At 44.9% G+C, this 22229-nt stretch overlaps 1 protein-coding gene across 1 annotated transcript; it reads left to right on the forward strand.

The window, feature by feature from the left end:
* Positions 1–19754: 19754 nt before the first annotated feature.
* Positions 19755–21263, forward strand: LOC307025364 (uncharacterized protein). Its single transcript, XM_079659997.1, has 2 exons — positions 19755–19854; positions 20102–21263. Exon 2 carries the CDS (start codon positions 20111–20113, stop codon positions 20984–20986), a length of 876 nt encoding a protein of 291 aa, XP_079516123.1. The 5' UTR covers positions 19755–19854; positions 20102–20110; the 3' UTR covers positions 20987–21263.
* Positions 21264–22229: the final 966 nt, after the last annotated feature.

A 22229-nucleotide genomic window follows, 5' to 3' on the forward strand; every position in this document is an offset into this window, starting at 1 on the left:
TCATATGACCGAATAGCATTGAGCTATATTGTGTGGAGGTGCACTTGAAGTGTGATGCTTTGGCCCTTTAAAGCCGAACAGAGACGCATGGTCCTTATTCAAGCCTGCTGACCCATGGCCCATAACCTAGGTTGATTGCGTGCGCAAAGCACGTGAGGTGTTAGCGTGAAAACCATGATGGTGATGATGGTGGTGATGATGAGCTTAGGTGATGATGATGATGATGATATGTATATGATGCATAGCTCAATTCCATTGAATACACCAGAAAGACAAGATATATAATGTTCAAACTGATAAACTTTAGTTTAAAAACAAATATTCACTCTTTTTGAATTTGATGCATGCAACACCTTTACTGTACGTTCATGCAAATGTCAGTGGGCGACATTAGCAATGAAGGGTTCTCCAATCCATTAACGCTGTGGTTCTAGATACGGTGAACCCCCTACAGATGAGTGGACGTCATGCTGGCCCTGGCACGTCACCCTACACCTGAACCTGAAACAGCAGAAAACTGGTCGACATGTTATTTCTGGATTACAGTTCAATCTCAACCCAATCAAGCATGAAGCTGATTGTGAAGCTGGCAGGCCTTCCAGACATACCATGGAGGGTAAGAATCTGAACTAGGTGCTGTTCATCAGTGTTTCCCCATGTATGGCACAACGCACTATAAGCACCTGGATGGTGCTCTCAATACGAACACAACAAGTTAGATGTGGAACACCGGACACTTCTCACAAACGATATGGTTGCTAGCTCGTTAACAGCTAGCGGTAGATCAGGGCAGAGCATGTTTGTTGGAGACTCTTATGTATTCAACTTGACCAACCAATGTGTGAATGCACTAGATTAACGTGTTCCCTCATTTTTTATCAAAACATTCAATTAAAAAGGCATTAAATTAAAGGTCAAAAATAAACTCGAGGAACAAGGAAGTGAACAAAGACAGAAAACAAAGAAGGGCGTTTCCCTTCTGATGCTGACACAAGGGAATTTACACCAGGTGTGTTGTTAGGAGTGCAGCATACCTGCAGAGGGAGGGAGGCAGAGACACAAGCAGCTGGAACAAAGACATTCAGACCGGTTCAGAGAAACAAATGCATAACTGAGTAACTTCTCAAACTGCAGATCATCAAAGAAGATATATGACAGATCAGCCTTCATACATTTTACACAAATAACTTAACTATTACATTAATTTTAGCATTTGTGACCCCACCCCTCTACTGCAACTGTAGTATCAGATCAAGCATATTTCATAAATGTTCTCTCACAGTATTTTCACTAAGGCTAACCAAAGGGTTACTTCACTTTATTGATCTGTTTCTAAGCTTTATATTTAGTTTATATTTTCTGTGACGACAACATGATGTGAATAACTCTGTTCCTTCGTACATTTGCTACATTACAGAAAACAAAGAAGGACCTAGTTCTTCTGCTGCAGTTGGCCTTGTTTAGCAAAACAGCATATCTGCAGAGCTGCTGCAGAGGACCATGACAAAACAAACTCAAGGAAGGAAGAAGGACGTGAGTAAAGATACAAAAACCAAATGTGGGTCTTTCCCTTCTGCTGCTGGCACAGACTGTTTCAAACACTTCCTTCTCAAATGCATTGTGTGATAATATCAAGGCCTGCTCAGCCAACCCCAAACTGTAAGGCTTTCTAGCAAGATGTGCTCTCAGTAAAAGACAATGCTGCCATAAAGAACATGTGTCTGTGGTGAAGCTGTCCATACCTGACGGCCAACCTCAAGTATTAATACAGAGAACACCACATCACATTGAAACTGCTTGGTCTCCGTCTTGTTGAGGCAGAATCTCTGCTTCGCGCGTTCCTCTATGAGTTTGTTTTAAAAGAAGGAAAAGTCAAAGCACCAGGATAAGGGTTAAACAATAATCTGCTTTAATGGTAGAACATACAATACATCACCCAATCACCTGATCACCTGATCACCTGATCACGAAGCACTCTGCAACAGCAGCTTCAGAATGCAGAATGCTCCGGCTCTGGTTCATCCGGCCGGAAAAGGACTTACCATTTCAGCAACAGGAGGAAAAGAGAACGAACTTAGAGAAAACACAGGCTTTGATACTAAAAACACAGGAGGAGGTGTGTGGAGGCTTCCCCCAGAGGTCATCTCATTGGGAAAGACCAACACATGGCCTGTCGTACCCAATCAGCGCGACGCAACAGAAGAAACCCGGAAACAAAAAGTCTCTTTCAGTTTGACGAAAACCAGACGAACCTGCTCTAAACAACAAGTTTCCTTATCTCATTTCACATCTTGCAGCCAGCACACACACATCTCCTCTATGGCCCTTTGTCCCTGTGGCCATCTTCCCCCCCCCTCAGTTGTTAAAGCACCTTTCGTTTCACCTACTCTTGGCATATTTTAAGATATAGTTGGATTATACAAATATCACATGTGAGTTACCTTAATATCCACAATACCGAGGGAAACATTACTGCTATTCTTGATACAAAGTAATTAAACACACACATATATTTAAGACAAGTAGATTTCCCTGATATCTGACTTGCTGAACATCTTAAGAAGAATGTCTCTCTTCTCTGTCCTGAAGAGCTGCTTTCCACTTTATGTAGAGTCATTAAACAGGTTTAAGCTCATTTCTGCACAATGTTTGTAGCATTTTGGAGACATGCCCAAATAAGGATGTCCCCTGCTCACACCCCCCTCTAAACACAAAGACTTCACCTCTCTATATTGGGGAGGAAAATATACTTTGTCCCTTCAAATTTAACACACCCGAATATATAAGGTGGCATTAAAATAAATATCCCACAGTCTGTAGTAGAATGTTCTAAAACTAACGTCACCTAATGGATGTTTAATGACACTCACAAGCTGACTTTAGCAAACGGTTGTTAGGTCAAAGTCAACAACTAACATCAGCTAATGTTTAATGACAGTCACAAGCTAACACAAGCTAACGTTACAGAAAAACCCATCACTAATTTACTATAATTTTCTATTACAATAGAGACTGCCATTTGTCTGTCTCTACATCCTCACTTGCTAGAAACAGAAGTAGGTACAAACCTTTGTTTAACTTAAGAAACTGGCTCCCTCTGCTGTTTGTAGAGGACCTATGTTTTGGAAGACAGAATCAAAACTACCCATCAGTGTGGATTTAACCCAGCTAAATAACCAACATTCTCAAGCCAGAGTTTGACAATATAAAATAACCCAGCAACAAATCTAATCAAACCAGAAACAATTAATATGATATATTTCCAATGTATCAACAGTCTGGCAGTGTGTTCTTGTATTGGGATGTGATAAAAGCTCAGTTATGGATTGAGTGGCCTGGGTCTGTTTCCTGAGGGATGCTGGTATTCATATTGTTTATATAAAAGGACTGACTGTACACCACTGACTAACTCAAAGACAGACCTTATACTCAACTTTTGGAAAATCAGTAAAACTATTACCATGTTCATTTCAAAGTGACATTACTTGATTGTCAAACTGTTTTAACCTCACTTTATTATTCAATCTGACATTGTTAAACAATTCATTTTTAACAACAGTTATCGTTATAATTGTGATTTGTCCGATAACCTGTAAAGCTGTGTTGACCTCATCAACGTTGGTTTCCATTCGTGTTGAAGATCTTGACTTTAAAACCAAATCATTTATTTTGCACATATGTCCATTTGTAGAAGGCGCAGAGTATCCTGGAGTCCATGTTGAACCTCCTCAGCCTGCGGAGGAAGAAGAGCCGCTGTCGAGCTTTTTTGGTGATGGTGGGGGTGTGAAGAGTCCATGTCAGGTCCTCAGTGAAGAGTCCATGTCAGGTCCTCAGTGATGAGTCCATGTCAGGTCCTCAGTGAAGAGTCCATGTCAGGTCCTCAGTGATGAGTCCATATCAGGTCCTCAGTGATGAGTCAGGTCCTCAGTGATGAGTCCATGTCAGGTCCTCAGTGATGAGTCCATGTCAGGTCCTCAGTGATGAGTCAGGTCCTCAGTGATGAGTCCATGTCAGGTCCTCAGTGATGAGTCAGGTCCTCAGTGATGAGTCCATGTCAGGTCCTCAGTGATGAGTCCATGTCAGGTCCTCAGTGATGAGTCCATGTCAGGTCCTCAGTGATGAGTCAGGTCCTCAGTGATGAGTCCATGTCAGGTCCTCAGTGATGAGTCCATGTCAGGTCCTCAGTGATGAGTCCATGTCAGGTCCTCAGTGATGAGTCAGGTCCTCAGTGATGAGTCCATGTCAGGTCCTCAGAGAAGAGTCCATGTCAGGTCCTCAGTGATGAGTCAGGTCCTCAGTGAAGAGTCCATGTCAGGTCCTCAGTGATGAGTCCATGTCAGGTCCTCAGTGATGACTCCATGTCAGGTCCTCAGTGATGAGTCCATGTCAGGTCCTCAGTGATGAGTCCATGTCAGGTCCTCAGTGAAGAGTCCATGTCAGGTCCTCAGTGATGAGTCCATGTCAGGTCCTCAGTGATGAGTCCATGTCAGGTCCTCAGTGAAGAGTCCATGTCAGGTCCTCAGTGATGAGTCCATGTCAGGTCCTCAGTGATGAGTCCATGTCAGGTCCTCAGTGATGAGTCAGGTCCTCAGTGATGAGTCCATGTCAGGTCCTCAGTGATGATTCCATGTCAGGTCCTCAGTGAAGAGTCCATGTCAGGTCCTCAGTGATGAGTCCATGTCAGGTCCTCAGTGATGAGTCCATGTCAGGTCCTCAGTGATGAGTCAGGTCCTCAGTGATGAGTCCATGTCAGGTCCTCAGTGAGGAGTCAGGTCCTCAGTGATGAGTCCATGTCAGGTCCTCAGTGATGAGTCCATGTCAGGTCCTCAGTGATGAGTCAGGTCCTCAGTGATGAGTCCATGTCAGGTCCTCAGTGATGAGTCCATGTCAGGTCCTCAGTGATGAGTCCATGTCAGGTCCTCAGTGAGGAGTCCATGTCAGGTCCTCAGTGAGGAGTCCATGTCAGGTCCTCAGTGATGAGTCCATGTCAGGTCCTCAGTGATGAGTCCATGTCAGGTCCTCAGTGAAGAGTCCATGTCAGGTCCTCAGTGAAGAGTCCATGTCAGGTCCTCAGTGATGAGTCCATGTCAGGTCCTCAATGATGAGTCCATGTCAGGTCCTCAGTGAGGAGTCCATGTCAGGTCCTCAGTGATGAGTCCATGTCAGGTCCTCAGTGAAGAGTCCATGTCAGGTCCTCAGTGAAGAGTCCATGTCAGGTCCTCAGTGATGAGTCCATGTCAGGTCCTCAGTGAAGAGTCCATGTCAGGTCCTCAGTGATGAGTCCATGTCAGGTCCTCAGTGAAGAGTCCTTGTCAGGTCCTCAGTGATGAGTCCATGTCAGGTCCTCAGTGAAGAGTCCATGTCAGGTCCTCAGTGATGAGTCCATGTCAGGTCCTCAGTGATGAGACCATGTCAGGTCCTCAGTGATGAGTCCATGTCAGGTCCTCAGTGAAGAGTCCATGTCAGGTCCTCAGTGAAGAGTCCATGTCAGGTCCTCAGTGATGAGTCCATGTCAGGTCCTCAATGATGAGTCCATGTCAGGTCCTCAGTGAGGAGTCCATGTCAGGTCCTCAGTGATGAGTCCATGTCAGGTCCTCAGTGAAGAGTCCATGTCAGGTCCTCAGTGAAGAGTCCATGTCAGGTCCTCAGTGATGAGTCCATGTCAGGTCCTCAGTGAAGAGTCCATGTCAGGTCCTCAGTGATGAGTCCATGTCAGGTCCTCAGTGAAGAGTCCTTGTCAGGTCCTCAGTGATGAGTCCATGTCAGGTCCTCAGTGAAGAGTCCATGTCAGGTCCTCAGTGATGAGTCCATGTCAGGTCCTCAGTGATGAGACCATGTCAGGTCCTCAGTGAAGAGTCCATGTCAGGTCCTCAGTGATGAGTCCATGTCAGGTCCTCAGTGAGGAGTCCATGTCAGGTCCTCAGTGATGAGTCCATGTCAGGTCCTCAGTGGTGTGGACACCGAGGAACCTGAAGCTGCTGACTCTCTCCACCGTAGTCCCATTGATGGCGATGGGGGCGTGTCCCTCTCTCTGCTGCTTCCTGTAATCCACAATCAGCTCCTTTGTTTTTCTGACGTTGAGATAGAGGTTGTTATCCTGGCACCAAGATGTCAGGTTTTCTTCCTCCTCTCTGTACGCCGTCTCATCGCCGTCGGTGATCTGGCCGATGACGTTCGTGTAGTCAGTAAACTTCACGATGGTGTTGGAGCTGTGTGTGGCCACGCAGTCGTGAGTGAACAGGGAGTAGAGGAGAGGGCTGAGCATGCAGCCTTGAGGGGCTCCGTTGTTGAGGATCAGGGTGGAGGATGTGATGTTTCCCACCCGCACTGCCTGGGGTCTGCCCGTCAGGAAGTTCAGGATGCAGTCACAGAGGGCGCTGTTGAGCCCGAGGTCTCTTAGCTTGATGGCCAGCTTGGAGGGCACAATGGTATTGAAGGCTGAACTGTAATCAATGAAGAGCATTCTCACATATGTGTTCCTCTGGTCCAGGTGTGAGAGGGCAGTGTGGAGGGGGGGGCTATGGCGTCGTCTGTGGACCTGTTTGCTCTGTAGGCAAACTGCAGGGGGTCCAGAGAGTCAGGGAGGGAGGAGGTGATGAAGGTTTTGACTAACCGCTCAAAGCACTTCATAATGATGGAGGTGAGTGCTACTGGGCGGTAGTCGTTGAGGCTGGTGATATTTGTCTTTTTGGGGACAGGAAGGATGGTGGAGTGTTTGAAGCATGTGTGGACTACAGACTGCAGCAGGGACCTGTTGAAGATGTCTGTGAACACCTCTGCCAGCTGAACTGCACACGCCCTGAGAACACGGCCAGGGATGCCCTCAGGTCCAGGAGCCTTGTGTGGGTTAACCCTTTTAAAGGATTTACACACATCTGCCCTGTTTAAAACAAAAGGACAGGGCTCTTGGTCCTTCCGTGCCAACACACTCTCACTCCCTGAACGTCCAGGAGGGACCCCGTGGCGTGCAGTTGTGACGCTCCTATAGGCTTCTTCAGCTTCATAAACGGACGCAAAGAGCTTTCAACTGATTGATGTATTCCCATCGGCGGCGGGATTTGACGCTTAAGGAAGCACCGCATCGGTCCATATCGGCGGCATTTAAAGGCAATGTGAGCGTCCATTCCCATTGGATAACGGAGAATTGTACACCCGGAAGTAAGTATTCCCCTTACTGTCGATTGATTTGACAGTGATATCTGCACTACTCATCGACTAACAAACACCAGATTATCCTTGTTGATTAAACAACATTGATTGGTTTAAATTGTGTGCATGCTTTTGTATTTTTCCCCTTCGATTCGGAGAAACAAATATTTGTTCAGAGTTTAGGATGGCAGAAGACACTACACTACCCAGAATCCTCAGCTATCGTTTGGGACTACACCATGTGCTTTGCTTCACAAACCCCGTAAATATATCTATATACAATGAATACAATTTACCAGAATGCAATAGATATAAAGTCACTAACTAGAAAACTATGGATTTGACCCCGTTAGTCAGAATATAGTGGATGAGACACTTCTTTCCAGAATACAATAAATAACAACAACTGGCCCTCAGTGTGAAGTCAGGTCTCAACTTTATTTAATATTTTACTCAAGAACAGAGGAAACAAATACAGATGTAATCAAAATGATCAATTTAACCAAACAGATATCCGTTGTCTTTTACTTATACTATTGTTTTATTTTTCATCTATTCTATTCATATAAAGCATGTCTTGTCCTAAACACCAGTTTCATAAGAACCTCCTATCACACATCTAAACACACCAGTCAAAACAGTTCTTATTGTGACAGGCCTTGGCAAGAAAACACCTTCCTGATGTGATCAGCAGATCAACTAAAAGTCCCTTTAGGAAAGCAGAGACACTCCCTGACACTGATTGATAATCTTTTCTGCAGACTTCTTACATAACATGCTTCCAGAAATGACCTCATGTAAAGGTGAAATGTGTAATACCGAGCCATCTGCTCCACAGAAACACGGGGAAAGCTCTGTTAATAGTTCCATACAATCATTTATATATACAAACCCTAACTCCAGTTCCATTCAGTAGAGACATGTTTCTGATGTAACAATATATAGAAGAAATACACAGATGAATGTAATGGTGTTTGGTGATTAGAGCCCGTTGTGCGGGAGTATCATCCGGGAGGGGAATACCGAGCCGACAAAACCCCCAGAAGAACAACAGTATCAGGCAGTTTGATGCAGAGTTTCTTTCCTTACTTGAAGACAACGGGGACGTATGAGATAATGAGAGAGTTACACGGGGATGAAGGAAATCATATGACCGAATAGCATCGAGCTATATTGTGTGGAGGTGCAATTGAAGTGTGATGCTTTGGCCCTTTAGTCAAAGTCAACTTTATTATCAAGTATTCCACATGTGTTATACATAGAGAACATTAGAAATACCGTTTCTCTCAGTCCCACAGTGTGACTTATACACATAGAACAAGATACATAAAGGGCCTACATAAAAGGGGTATCAACAATAAGTAATAAGTATAGGTAATAAATATAATTACAACAAAAAAAACAATCAACAGAAACATGAAAGTGACATTAGTGCAAGTATTCATTAGAGCAAAAAAATAAATGAGGTTGGAAGTACAGTTACAGTGCAGTAGCAGCGGAGATGAGTAGAAAAGTGACTGGTGCTGAATGAAGGAAGGGTGTGTGTGTGGGTGTGGGGAAAAGGTGGGAGGAAGGGTGGAGAGGTGAAGGGAGAGAAGGGAGAGATGTCAGAGGGAGAGGAGGGAGGGGAGAGGGTTCAGCATCCTGACCGCCTGTTTGTCGATTACGATGTAGAAGGTGTCCATCTGGCTGCGTGTTCGGTCAGCAGCAAGGATGTAGGGTTGTTGACCCTTTCTTCAGGTGCTCATCGATGCTGCAGCATGACTGAAAAACAGAAAAACAACATGAACACCGTTAAGTAAAAGTTTGGATAATAATCCAGCAACGTTAAAATGTTTAGATTAGTGTCTCAGCAGCGTTCAGAAGTCCACACAGCTCTGTTGACTGAGTCAGGGGTTTGGCTTCTTTGATAATCTTGATCTTGAAAGCATTGTCCCACTCCTCAAACATCTTGCAGGCTGTTTCCAAACAGCAGCAGGAAGTCTTGAGTTAGCTGTTGATTATACACATATGCAAATATATTAAGCATTTCATTGCTTACAACCAACCAAATTAAAGATTAGAGTTTAAAGACTGGACTTTAAATTAGTCAAATGTAAAACTCACCAGTCCTTTGAAATCTAAAAAACGTGGAAAGGTTTTAAAGACATCTGCAGTTTGCTGTGGGTCACGCACTAAGTCCTGGCGATGTTGTAAGGTTATCTTCATCTTCTCGAACACACTTGCTTCATCGGGAGAGTGAACAAAAAAGGATAACGCCTCCCTGCAAGCATCTCCATCAAGCTGATGAGGCACTGTGGCTGGCACAGCCTGTTGCCCGATTCTTTCTTTCTTTTTTTCCCCATCGTAGAAGTGCACCTGTTAAGATTTTTTTTATATATCAGTATTAAAGAAACCAGATTTGAAGAAGTACGTTTAATAAGTAACTCAATCATATAAACTTAAGTCCAAAGCTAAGTGTACATTTTTTTTTTTAAACTTACATAGCCTTTTCGAGAAAAGGGATCTTTCAGGGACGGAAAGAGACTAATGATTCCCAGGGCATACTTCTCCTTCTGTTTACGGGAAGGAATCCTCCTTTGGAGCAAAGACAAAACAAAAACAAAATCTAAATGCCCCAGTAATGTTGCTAGCTCCAAACCTAAGTTCATTCAATGCCACACGTTTAGATCAGCCATTACCATAATTCTTAATAAACCATTTAAGTTATAGAATTAATAAAAAAAGTCTATGCCCTTTTCGGTGTTGATCCAGGTTTCAGAAATAGCAATTACGTTGAATGGATTAGTAAATGTAAGTATTCCCTGATGTTGTTAAAGTTTGCATACAGGCTTCTGCTATTAAAATGGACGATTGATAATTTGCCATTTGATTGGATGTTCTGGTTGTATTGGTCATCAGTGTAGTAGCAGATGTTGTTGTTGACGAACAAGTTATTGTCCGGATCAGTCTCATGTTCCAAGTCATGTAGCTTGTGATCCGTGTACTCGAATGTTTTTAGTTCCAATTGATCATTATCCTTTATCCTCTGAGTTATGTCACTATTGACTTCAGATGAATGAGCAGGTGTCGTCAGTGTGCGCCATGGCTTTGTGTGTGTGTGTTACCTCACAGTCCGGTGTATGATGATCACTGGTATCTGTCCAAATCCATGACGTTCCTGATGACCAGCGCTTTTGCTTCCTCTGGTGTTCCATTTAGTTTAATACATATTTTACAGTTTCAAGTCCAAGTGTTTTGAATTTTTCTCTGTTTCTTTAGGTAGCGTGCTTTTCTAGCTATGTCAGCGTTGCGCTTGGTTAAATGATCATTCATATAGACATCTGATCCTTTCAGCTTTCTTCCCTGTTTTAGCAGACTGGTCCTGTGTTTTCTGTTCACAGACCTCAGTATGATAGCCGGATTGTCGCTGTCCTTCCGCCTGGGTAGCGGCCGGGTGACATGCCTCGATGTTATTGCAATCCAGTTGTATCCCCTTGGACTGCAGGAAAGCAGCCACCTGTTGCTCCGTGGAGCTAGCATCCAGTTCCCTCTGTTCACTCTGTTATTGAGCAGAACTATTCAATAGAGTTGAGACCTGACTTCACACTGAGGGTCAGTTGTTGTTGTTGTTAATTTATTTTAAGAAATTGTTTTATATTATGTTATAGTTTTAATTATCTTGTTTTGTAAAATGTAAATTAATATTAAATTTCCAAGGTTTTTTGACTGCAACACTTTTACCATAGATACATCTTTTATGAGGATTTCTTGGTCAACAATATTATTATTCTTGGTACATTTTATTTACACAAATCAATGCATATGAAAGTGAATCTTAAGTTCTGTGTATATCATAATAGACTTATTTCCTTATAAAGAAGACCCCCCCCCTCCTGCACAAGATGCACCTGGATTCCAAGGACACGCTTTGCACCTGGATTCCAAGGACACGCTTTGCACCTGGATTCCCAGGACACAGTAGATATTTATCTTTCTAATTGATGGTGTCAGTGTTTGAATTGAGGCATGATGGATGTGTTGGCATCTCATTGGACTGCCTGAGGGTTAGGGTGTGTCATGGGAATTATGATTATCAGAGAATTGAACGCTTTGATTTGATTTAACATGTAAATAATAATATTCTGTAATCCATAGTTTTCTTGTTAGTGACTTTATATCATTTGCATTCTGGTAAATTGTATATATTCATTGTAATCTGGTGAAAGGTGGCTTACTTATTGTGTTCTGAGCATTACTGGTTAAACTGGTGAAAGTTACCTAAAGCATTGCATCTTGGTCGAGATGACCTGAATCATTCTCAGCTTTACATTCAAACTGTTTATGTTAGAATAATAGTCAAAAGACTCGTTGTAACCCTGACCCTAGTTGGTCAAACTATGGTCGACAACAAGGCGGCCATCTTGAATTTGGTCAGATGTTCTACTTGGTGCTTTGTGCTGATGATCTATGATGCCCCTTTCACACCAACGCGTTTTCAGCTCCGGCTCGGAGCTGGAGCTGAAAAGTACCGTTTTTTCCTGTTCAAACCGCAGAGGCGCCGCCTCTTAGCTCCGGAATCCGGTTCACTTCCAGCTCCAAAGAATTGCCGGTCTAGAGGCAAGAGCTTCTGAGCTAAGAGGCGGCGTCGCTTACGTCTCTCTTACGTCGAGGCGGGGGCAGGGGCAGATTCGTCGTTGAAGTAGATGCTGAAGACCACAAAGAAGTCTTGCATTTCGCATGTGATGTTTGTAAAGTTCCAAGTAAAGTCGTCCGATGCCTTCCATTTTGTTTCGTAAGAGGATAACCAAAGCGAACAGCGCTTCAATACAATCGGCCATTGTTGTTGTTGTCGATGTCAGGGATTTCTGCGCGGTTTGGATTTTATGAAGCAGGCACGTAAACGGTGACGTCATGACGCAGCAGCGGCAGCTCTGGGCGGTGTGAACAGAGCGGGAGCAGAAAAGGGAAACCGGAGCTGAACCAGAAAAGCTCCTGCTCGGAGCTAGAAAGGGAAAAGCGCTGGTGTCAAAGCCGCATTACAGAGCACTTTACATTTCCACATTATATGCACCAGGTTCTTCTGGTAATAATTGATCTTGAAGATGATTTAAAGGTCTCAGAAATGTATTGATTTGATATCATTCAAATGAAGCTGGTGATGCCATGTTAAGTATCAGCAATTCCTCTCTAACAGGAAGTGCAGAGACATCACACGATAATGTGGAGGAGCTCTAGCATAAAGTGCATTACCTTTGGGGTGGTGAATGAGAGACATTCTGAAATATAATTGTCACATAATGAGGTCAGAGTAATCAAGGAAGTACAACGCGGAAACAAATTAATATTAAACTTCCAAGGTTTTTGGACCACAAAACTTTCCCCCATACATACACTAATCTAAGCATATGATTTTTCCACCAAAGCAAGTGATGCTTAGCATGCACGTTGGGTTTGGATTCACAAAGTAATGATACGTACAGCAGTTTCCATGTTTTCATAAAGGTTTGAATGTTTTACTTTTGTTGCTGTAAAGCGACCTTGGGTCCCCTGAAAGGCGCTCTATGAATCTAAGTTCAGTCAGACAACTCACGCGTTCTTAATACGTGTATTAGAGCAGCATATAGTGGTAGATGGTTAGATACTGTAACTACCCCCCGAGCCCACAGGTGGAAGCTGGGGTGGAAGCTGGGGTGGTGGTGGGGCAGGCAAGCTGCAGCATTAGCGAGGCAGAGGCAGGAAGACCTGGCAGCTTAAATAGAGCGGCAAGTTAAGGAGAATGTGTTTGGTTGGTTGTACGACCACCAGGGTGGGTGGAGGGGGTCAGGAGGACGGGATTGAGCTGACAACCCAGGGGCACGGCAGAGGACCAGGAAGGGGTCTCGGGCGGACGGCCCGGGGGCAAGGCAGAGTTCACTGTGGGAATCTCGGGCGAACGGCCCGGGGGCAAGGCAGAGTTCGAGGAGGGTTAAGGACCACAGCGAAGGAAGCGGCAGGAAGAGTCAGGGGGCCGGGCCCGAGGGCGAGGACCGCGGCCGAGAAAGTCAGGGGGCCGGGCTCGAGAGCGAAGACCGCGGCACTCAGGGGGCCGGGCTCGAGGGTGAAGACCGGACAACTCCGGAGGCCGGGCAGGACCCGGGGTCGACCGGACAGGAACCGGAGTCGGTGGGACAGGTGTCGGCAAGATCCCCCAACGGGACAGGACATAGAGTTGGCAGGACCCCCAGCAGATGAGTAGTCGGCGGGGCCTCCAACGGGACAGGACATGGAGTTGGCAGGACCCCCAGCGGAACCTCCAACGGCACTTGAGTAGGGACTTGAGTAGGGACAAGAGAAGGGACTTGAGAGGAGACTCGAGAGAGGGCTTGAGAGGGGACTCGAGAGGGAACTTGAGAGGAGACTCGAGAGAGGGCTAGAGAGAGGGCTCGAGAGGGGACTCGAGAGGGAACTTGAGAGGAGACTCGAAAGAGGGCTAGAGAGAGGGCTCGAGAGTCGACTCGAGAGGAGACTCGAGAGAGGGCTAGAGAGAGGACTCGAGAGGGGACTCGAGAGGGGACTCGAGAGGTGACTCAAAAGGAGACTCGAGAGGGGACTTGAGACGGTCGGTTTGCCGACAGAACACAGGGGGCTGGAGTCGGCCGGAATGCTGACAGGACACGGGGAGCTGGCGTCGGCCGGAGAGCCAGTACTGGAGCCAAAACCATGGCTGTTGGGCACGGAACAGAAGCCTGGACCCTGGCTGTGTAAGCCAGGTAATGGAGCAGAGAACCATGGCTCTGTGGGCCGGTACTGGTGCACGGATCCATGGCTTTGTGGGCCGGTTCTGGAGCCGGAACCATGGCTGCTGGGGCCAGGACTAAGGCTGGGACCATGGCTGCTAGGGCCGGAAATGGGGCCGGAACCATGGCTGCTTGGGCCAGAACTGGGGCTGGAACCATGGCTGCTGTGACCAGAATTTGGGCTGGAACCATGGCTATGTGGGCCGGTTCTGGAGCCGGAACCATGGCTTCTGGGCCCGGAACCGGAATACGGAACCATGGTTGTATGGGATGGTACTGGAGCACGGTACCATGGCTGTGTGGGCCGGCACTGGAGCATGGAACCAAGGCTGCTGGGGCCTGTACTGGAGCCCAAGGCATGGCTTCTGGTGCTCGGGCTGCTAGCCTGGACTTGCAACTCCTTCTTTTAGGAGCCTTTTGGAGGCTCCGTGGACCAATAATTCCTGCTCAAATGGATCTGCCCATATCTGGTTGGTTGGTTCTGTTACGGTAGAGTGAAGGAAGCAGGACCCAAATGCAGCTAAAACTGATTATACCTTTATTTCAAGGATAAAATAATATAATTCGGACAAACAGAAGACTCACCGGTGAATAGGGATGGGTACCGTTAAGGTTTTAACGGTACTACTACTTTTATCGATAGCGCTTATCGGTCCTGTCTTTAAGGGTACTTTTATCGGTTCTTTAGGAGAGAAAAAAATGTAAACTAACTAAACAAATTGTGAGCAAAACTAATATTGCTTTTTATTTAAATTAAATACATAATATTTCAAATCAAAAGAAACAACAACGTTTTAACAAATCATATTAAATAATCTGATGACAGAATAGCTGAAAGTTTAATAAACTAAATAACTCAGTGACCTCTAATCATTAACCCATGTTTGTATAATGTAGTTAACTCCGTGTGTTGCTGCTAGCATAAATAACACCTGACGTGGAAACGTTACTCGTGGATGGGGCTACAGAGCTTCTAGAAAGACAGTGGAACCCGGTGCATTCCTCCGTCTGGATGTGGAGCACCTTTGATAAATGTTTAGACAAATTGCTCGTGTTACCGCCCTGACATGCTAAACTCTTATTGCACTTTAGGCGGGTAAAGTTTAACCACACCTCGGAGCGCGTTCTCTCCGCCATCTCCTCCGTGTGTGTGTGTGTGTGTTGCTGCATGTAGCAGCCGCGTGTGTGTAAACTGCCCCTCCCCCTCGCAAGCAGGCGGGGCAGAAAAATAATCATAAAAGCATTTTGCAGTCTTTTTGCGGAGTTGGCGACACGGAAACTGCGATATAATGTTTGTGTAGCAATAATACATATGATATATATTTTTTACATGTCTCCAATACCGATAAAAAGACCGCTAAAGTCGGAGCTTAACTATACCACGGTCTTTAATAATTCCACGGGACCCGTTTAATACCGGGGCTCGGTACCCATCCCTACCGGTCCGGTGAACTCAGTCAACAACAAAAGACGAACCGACACTGAACACTTCTTCTTCTTCTTCTTCTCTTGCTTTTGGCGGATTGCAAACAACTTAAAAGGTGCATACCGCCACCTACTGTACATGAGTATGCATCATCACATCATTCCAACTCATTAACCTATGTTCTAATCAAAATTAAATTAAAATAAATTAATAAAACCATTAAATAAATAAAACAAAACAAAACAAATCTATGTTCTTTCCTGACCTAATGTTAAATTCTTTTTCCTACCCCAGTTTCACTCAAAAATTTAAACAGTGCCTTTCTGGTAGCTTTTACTCCCTCTCCTTTTGTTCCCAAAACACCAACCACACTCCACTCCCTCTCTGCCTCTAAGACTTTAGCCTTTAATTGTTCTCTTTCCGCTTTATAGATGTCACAATTTAACAAGATATGTTCTACATCTTCTTTTACTGCACAGTTCCCACACTTGTTACTGTCACTTTCCCCCATGATATACAGCGTACTGTTCAAAGCCGTGTGATTTATTCGGAGTCTAGCCATCATGATTTCCTCCCTTCTGTTTCTTTCTTTATGAATATTAATTGTAATTGTATTTTGTACTTTGTGATAGTCTTTGCCTTTCTGGTCTTTCTCCCACCTTTTCTGCCAGATCTCCATCCCTTTCTTCTTAATGACTGCTTTTCCTTCTCCTTCTCCAAGTTGAACTGGTAATGTTATTTGCTTTTGAAGTGCACTTTTTGCTAATCTATCAGCACACTCGTTCCCTTTCACCCCCTCATGTGCAGGCACCCAGCAGAACTGCAGATCTATGCCGCTTCTATGCAGTCTTAACAGGCTATGATTCAGTTCTATGAGAATGTCTTCTCTAGTAGTAGTTGTTGAATGTATGCTTTGTAATATGGACAATGAATCTGTACATATCACCACCCTATCTGGTCTGACCTCTTCAACCCACTGCAATCCTATTCGACACTGAACACAGGAAGAGACAAAGACTAAATACAGGGAGGGGTAATCACGAGACGAGAAACAGCCGGGCAGGGGAGGAGAAACACAAGGGCAACAGGTGAACACAATCAGACAACTAGACACACCAGGGAAACTAACGACAGGGAGGAAGACACAGGGAGAGGGACCAGACAATAAACAAGGGAGACAGGGGCCCTTTCTCATTTCTGTAACTCCCCTCCTCGACTCCTATCCTCGAGAATTAGTCCCGCCCACAGGAGATGCGAGCGGAGGACTGAGGAGGGGAACCGAGGAGAGAGGAGTGGAAGCAGCAGGCGGTTAGAGAAATGAGAACTCCTCTCCTCTGAGCGGTCATTTTAAAGAGACATCCATTAATGATGACAGGAGGCACAGCAGCCCTCTGTCTGATGGACAGATGTGTTCATGACCACTTAGACATTTACTTTGATTCATTCAGAGTGCGGTGTAATGAGACAATAACAGGCTACAGATGAGCACACACACACACACACACACACACACACACACACACACACACACACACACACACACACACACACACACACACATATATCTATACAATTTCAGAATCATACAGAGCACTCTCATAAGAACGAGAGCTCCTCCAGAGAGCCTCCTCTCTCCTCTCTCCTCTCTCCTCTCTCCTCTCTCCTCGGTTAGAGCTCCTCCAGAGAGCCTCCTCCCTCCTCTCTCCTCTCCTCTCCTCTCTCCTCTCTCCTCTCTCCTCTCTCCTCGGTTAGAGCTCCTCCAGAGAGCCTCCTCTCTCCTCTCTCCTCTCTCCTCTCTCCTCGGTTAGAGCTCCTCCAGAGAGCCTCCTCTCTCCTCTCTCCTCTCTCCTCTCTCCTCGGTTAGAGCTCCTCCAGAGAGCCTCCTCCCTCCTCTCTCCTCTCCTCTCCTCTCCTCTCTCCTCTCTCCTCTCTCCTCTCTCCTCGGTTAGAGCTCCTCCAGAGAGCCTCCTCTCTCCTCTCTCCTCTCTCCTCTCTCCTCGGTTAGAGCTCCTCCAGAGAGCCTCCTCTCTCCTCTCTCCTCTCTCCTCTCTCCTCGGTTAGAGCTCCTCCAGAGAGCCTCCTCGACGCTCGATCCTCGGTCCTCGAAGTGCATTTAGAGAAATGAGATGTCCTTCAACATGGCGCGCTGAAATTCCTTTCCGGGTCACTACCGGAGGAGTCGAGGAGTCGAGGAGTCGAGGAGTCGAGGAGGGGGATTTGATGAAATGAGAAAGGGCAAGGGGGAACCGAACAGCAAAATAAACCCAAACATACAAAACTACAAACGTGACATAACATGATAATCGTGACAATTCAGGGGAGTGGTCTTCACTGTATTCTGGTTAGAGTTCCCATTCATTAACATTGTGTTCAGTTAGTGTCTGGTGTGAAGCGGGTAAACCTGTTGAACTCCTGAGAGGTCAACATTTCCTAACTCCTCCCACTAAGGCAATGATGAAGAACTCTTAGCTTCTTGGTCGCTCTAAAGTTTGAAATGGCAACTCAATAATGTTCCCCCTTTGAAAAAAGATTCAGCCAAGTTCCCCCTGATCAGCGCAAAAACTATTTGCTAGGGACAAAAAGCCTATAAAGAGGTACAGTGCAGCGCTGCACCATCAGAGTCTGATTTATTAAAACAACAGCCTTCTAACTGAGAAACACTTAAAGCTACATTTCAGATGTTTACTGTCCATCACTAAATTCATGGCAAACCAGTTTTAGCATCATGCACTCACACTGAGACATTAGCTGCATTGAACTGATCTTTTTAATAAGTTGTTCTTACAATGTAGTGAGACACATGGGCTTGAGCTTCACTGAGGACCTTTGTCATTCTGACAGGGAGGCTAACTGCAGTTACTATCCTTTGTGTTTTGAAATAACTGTTAATATAAAACCCACTCTGCTCAAACTTCCTTACTTTTCCTAAAATTGTTGTATTTATTTATTTTGGGGCGTGGGGAATGAAGAGAAAAAGATATGAGCATTTATATCTATAACCGCCGGATGGGATTTTGACCCCTCATATAAACATAGGGATAATGCTGAGCTATACTTTGCGGCCACACCCCGTTGCCAAGCAACGCTTATTGTTTAGGTGTCCTTTGAAGATAAAGGACACCTAAAAAGGTGCCCTTTTCCCTCAGCCTATCCTGAGGGAGTGCTTGTTCTTCTTGTCTGTCTGTGTACTCTCATGTTCCGATGAACCCAGCCTCCCCCAGATGTTCTTGTTGTGTATCTATATCTACGCCGGGGTCCGGAGTCGAGGCTGATCCTCCTGCTGTGGTCCTGTGTCCTGGATCCTCTATCCTAAGTTCTGGATTAAGTCGTGGACTTCGGGTCGTGGCTGAACCTGTCTCTGCGGTCCTGCCTTGGGTCTCGTCATGCTGCTTCCCTGAAGGCTTCCACAAGATTGTAGCTGACATCCTCGTAGATTCATCTTCTTATTACAGAAACATGCATTTCATTTGGTCTACCTATGTTCTAAATGTATTATCTCTTCTTTACACACGGCATCTATTGCACGTCTGTCCGTCCTGGGAGAGGGATCCCTCCTCTGTTGCTCTCCCTGAGGTTTCTCCATGTTCCCCTTTAAACTGTGGGGTTTCTCTGGAAGTGTTTCCTTGTACGATGTGAGGGTCTAAGGACAGAGGGTCTAAGGACAGAGGGTCTAAGGACAGAGGGTCTGAGGACAGAGGATGTCGTTTTCTCATACTGATATTCTGTACAAACTGTGCTGTTGTATTTACGGTATAGTGTCCTTACTGTAAGGTAATTATTATATGTACAGCACTTTGGCTCGACCAAAACTCGTTTAAAAATGTGTTATATAAATAAACCTTGATTTGATTTGATAAAGCACTATAACACCTCTATCAGCTGGCGCCATCAGGCAGGAGCAGGGAGACACTGAGAGCACAGCAGCCCAAGCTGCAGGCTACTCTGAGAAATATAAATCATATACTGGTTTGTTTAACACCTTAATGTTCACCACATCATTCCATATTATGTTCTTTCATAGTTTTGATGTCTTCTGTATTAATCTACGATGTACAAAATAATCTAAATAAATCAAAACCTTCGAATGAGAAGGTGTGTCCGAACGTTTGACTGGTGCTGTATCAAAGGTTTTCAAATGCTGCAGCAACTGTCGTGTGTGTGTGTGTGTGTGTGTGTGTGTGTGTGTGTGTGTGTGTGTGTGTGTGTGTGGGTGTGTGTGTGTGTGTGTGTGTGTGTGTGTGTGTTGTACATTCCTGCTTCCTGGGTCTGTGATTTCCACAGAACTGATAACAACACTCACAGCCATAAACACACTTGATGCGGGCACTCTTTTGGCTTCAGTCAATGTTTTCGCATGAATTCAGAATCATTTTCTTTGGTAAATCCTCCTCCCAGGTAACGATTGCACAATGACCCAGCATCTCAGTTCTCTATATATATGCAGCTGACCTGTGGTCAGTACAACAGACTTCAGCACACCAGTTGACTTCTTACTGCCTATCATTCACTCTCAGCACACACGTAAGTGTTCAACAAGCTCTTGTTTTCTTGCTGTAACACCTTTTTTGTATTTCACAAACATTGTAATCAATACTTTTCAGAACTCTGTGCAGTATACATTTGATTTGAACTTGTTTTAGATGTCATTGTTGTTTTCAAAATGTAACTCCTGATGGTTGAAGGATGATATTCTAGCTCAGCTGAAAAGTCAGATGTATTCAGTTAACTACAATTGTGATTACTCATGATGTTTCTTTCTTTAATGCAGGAACACACAATGAGCACCTACATCTCAGAGCTTCAAGTGTCCCTGAATGCAACTGAGGAGCAAAACCTTACAACAAGAGGCTTCAGAGTAGTCGATGGCAATCTGAACCAAGGAACAAGAGGAAATGACATCAAGCTTTGGTACAAATATGGATCAGAGCCTATCACCAAGGTTCAAGTGTCCTTCAACGATAATATGGCTGATGGTTTGATCAAAGCAGGGTACACAAAGATCAACAAAGATCTCAATGCTGGAGCAGGAGGTGATTACCTCTACCTTTGGTTCTTCAAAGGGTCCGGAGAGTTTGATACTCCCATAGTGGACCTTCATGTCACTACAGTTGCAGCCAATGAAGGTGAAAAGTTTGCAAGTGGTTGGGAGAGAGTGGCCTGTGATCTGAACCGCAAGGCTGGTGGGAACTGGATCCACTTGTGGCTGAAGAGAGAGAAACAAACCTACATCTGTAAAGTCATTGCCACTGATTCCTACGGGTCAGACAAAGACCACTTTCAGAATGGCTACATCCGTGTGGATGAAGATACTAACAGAGATGCAGGAGGAGCCTATGTCTTCATCTGGTTCCGTCAGACCACCGACCCCGAGAAGGCCCTCAAAGATCTGCAAGTCTCAATCACTAAGGATCAGTTTCTGGAATATCAGCAGCAAGATTACCATCCAGTGGGTGTTAACCTGAACAAAGGGACCGGAGGAAACCAAGTGAACCTGTGGCACAAGAAAGAAGGATCCAGCCCAATAAAGGCCATCGGCCTGCTTCTCAACAAAGATGCGGTTAAAGATTATCAGGAGGCTGGTATCAGTGTTATCCTGAAAAATCTCAACGAGGGCAACAAGGGCATCGTTGAGTACCTGTATGTCTATCAGTGAAGTCAGAGCTGAGAGTTCTCAACACTCACTGAAGTGGAACGCATCTTACCATTTTGTTAAATCATTCGGTGATGGCCACTTTCTTTCCTTTTTAAATCAGTGCTAGTAGTAATAATAGAAAGTATTAATAGTTAATGTGTTCTTATGTTAATCTCCCTGTCAACGAAATCAAACTATTCCAAATGTCTGTTTTTCAAATATAATCTGAACGAATGACTAAATGTTTCACTTATTCTGCACATGTCTGATCTCAATAAAGAAACCTTTGCATGTGAAATCTGTTTGTTTGCTTAATCTTATTCCCATCAATGTTATCATTCCAACCAATCAGGGCCCACGTTAAACAATTGACCTAAAGTGTGATGTTTAGCTTTATAGAGACTAAGAGCAACCGCAGGACGTATAAAGAGGATACGGTACAAGTCCAGAAGTCATGGTTAAAAAAGCAACAAGCAACAACTCAAGTGAAGTCTGAAGGCACGGCATGCTTACCTTGCTTTTGGAGATGTATGAGCCAACACTGAAATATAAACCAACACAACTCACAAAATAACTTGGTGCAGTTACATTAGAATCATCAGTAGTTTCAAACTGAATTCAATAAAAGGCAACATTTACTCAATAATTCACTCTTCAATTCCTGCATGGGATCATTGTCACCTTATTGTTACCTCTCTGTCATCTGCAAAATACTTGTTATGTTTTCTTGTGTTTTCCAGAACCTGAGCATATGCATGTAGACGTAGAACAGATGAATGTAGCTCAAATACTTGCAGATGGACAAGATAATCCTTGTTCTGTGGACAGGATTCAAACCGGGTCTAACGAAAAAAAAATTAACGGCACTAATTATTTTAACGCGATTACCGCATGTATATATTTTTTCCCTCGGCCGCCCCGTAGTTTCAGAGCAAATCGGGTTTAAAATACCATCTACAAGCTGATGCTGACAGTCCCGCTCCTGCCGCCCGCTTGTGGCAGACCACACTTCCACGCTCACCGGCAGGCACCGACTGGCTATTGGGAGGACCGGGAGGGTGTGTGTATGTGTGGCGCGAGAGAGAGACCTTACGTGTATTGTTGTTGTTGTTGGCATCTGGTGCTAGCTAGCTGCGCTAACGGATATAAGGAGCTGTTTAAATTAAAACAGAGGATCGACATTTCGCCACAACTGCGCCGAGCACTTGACTTCATGCAGGCAGCCAGACAGCGGGACATTGTGGGAATAGTCAGCACACTCAGC

This window comes from Notothenia rossii (genome assembly GCF_949606895.1).
Source record: "Notothenia rossii genome assembly, chromosome: 11".
NCBI lineage: Eukaryota > Metazoa > Chordata > Actinopteri > Perciformes > Nototheniidae > Notothenia > Notothenia rossii.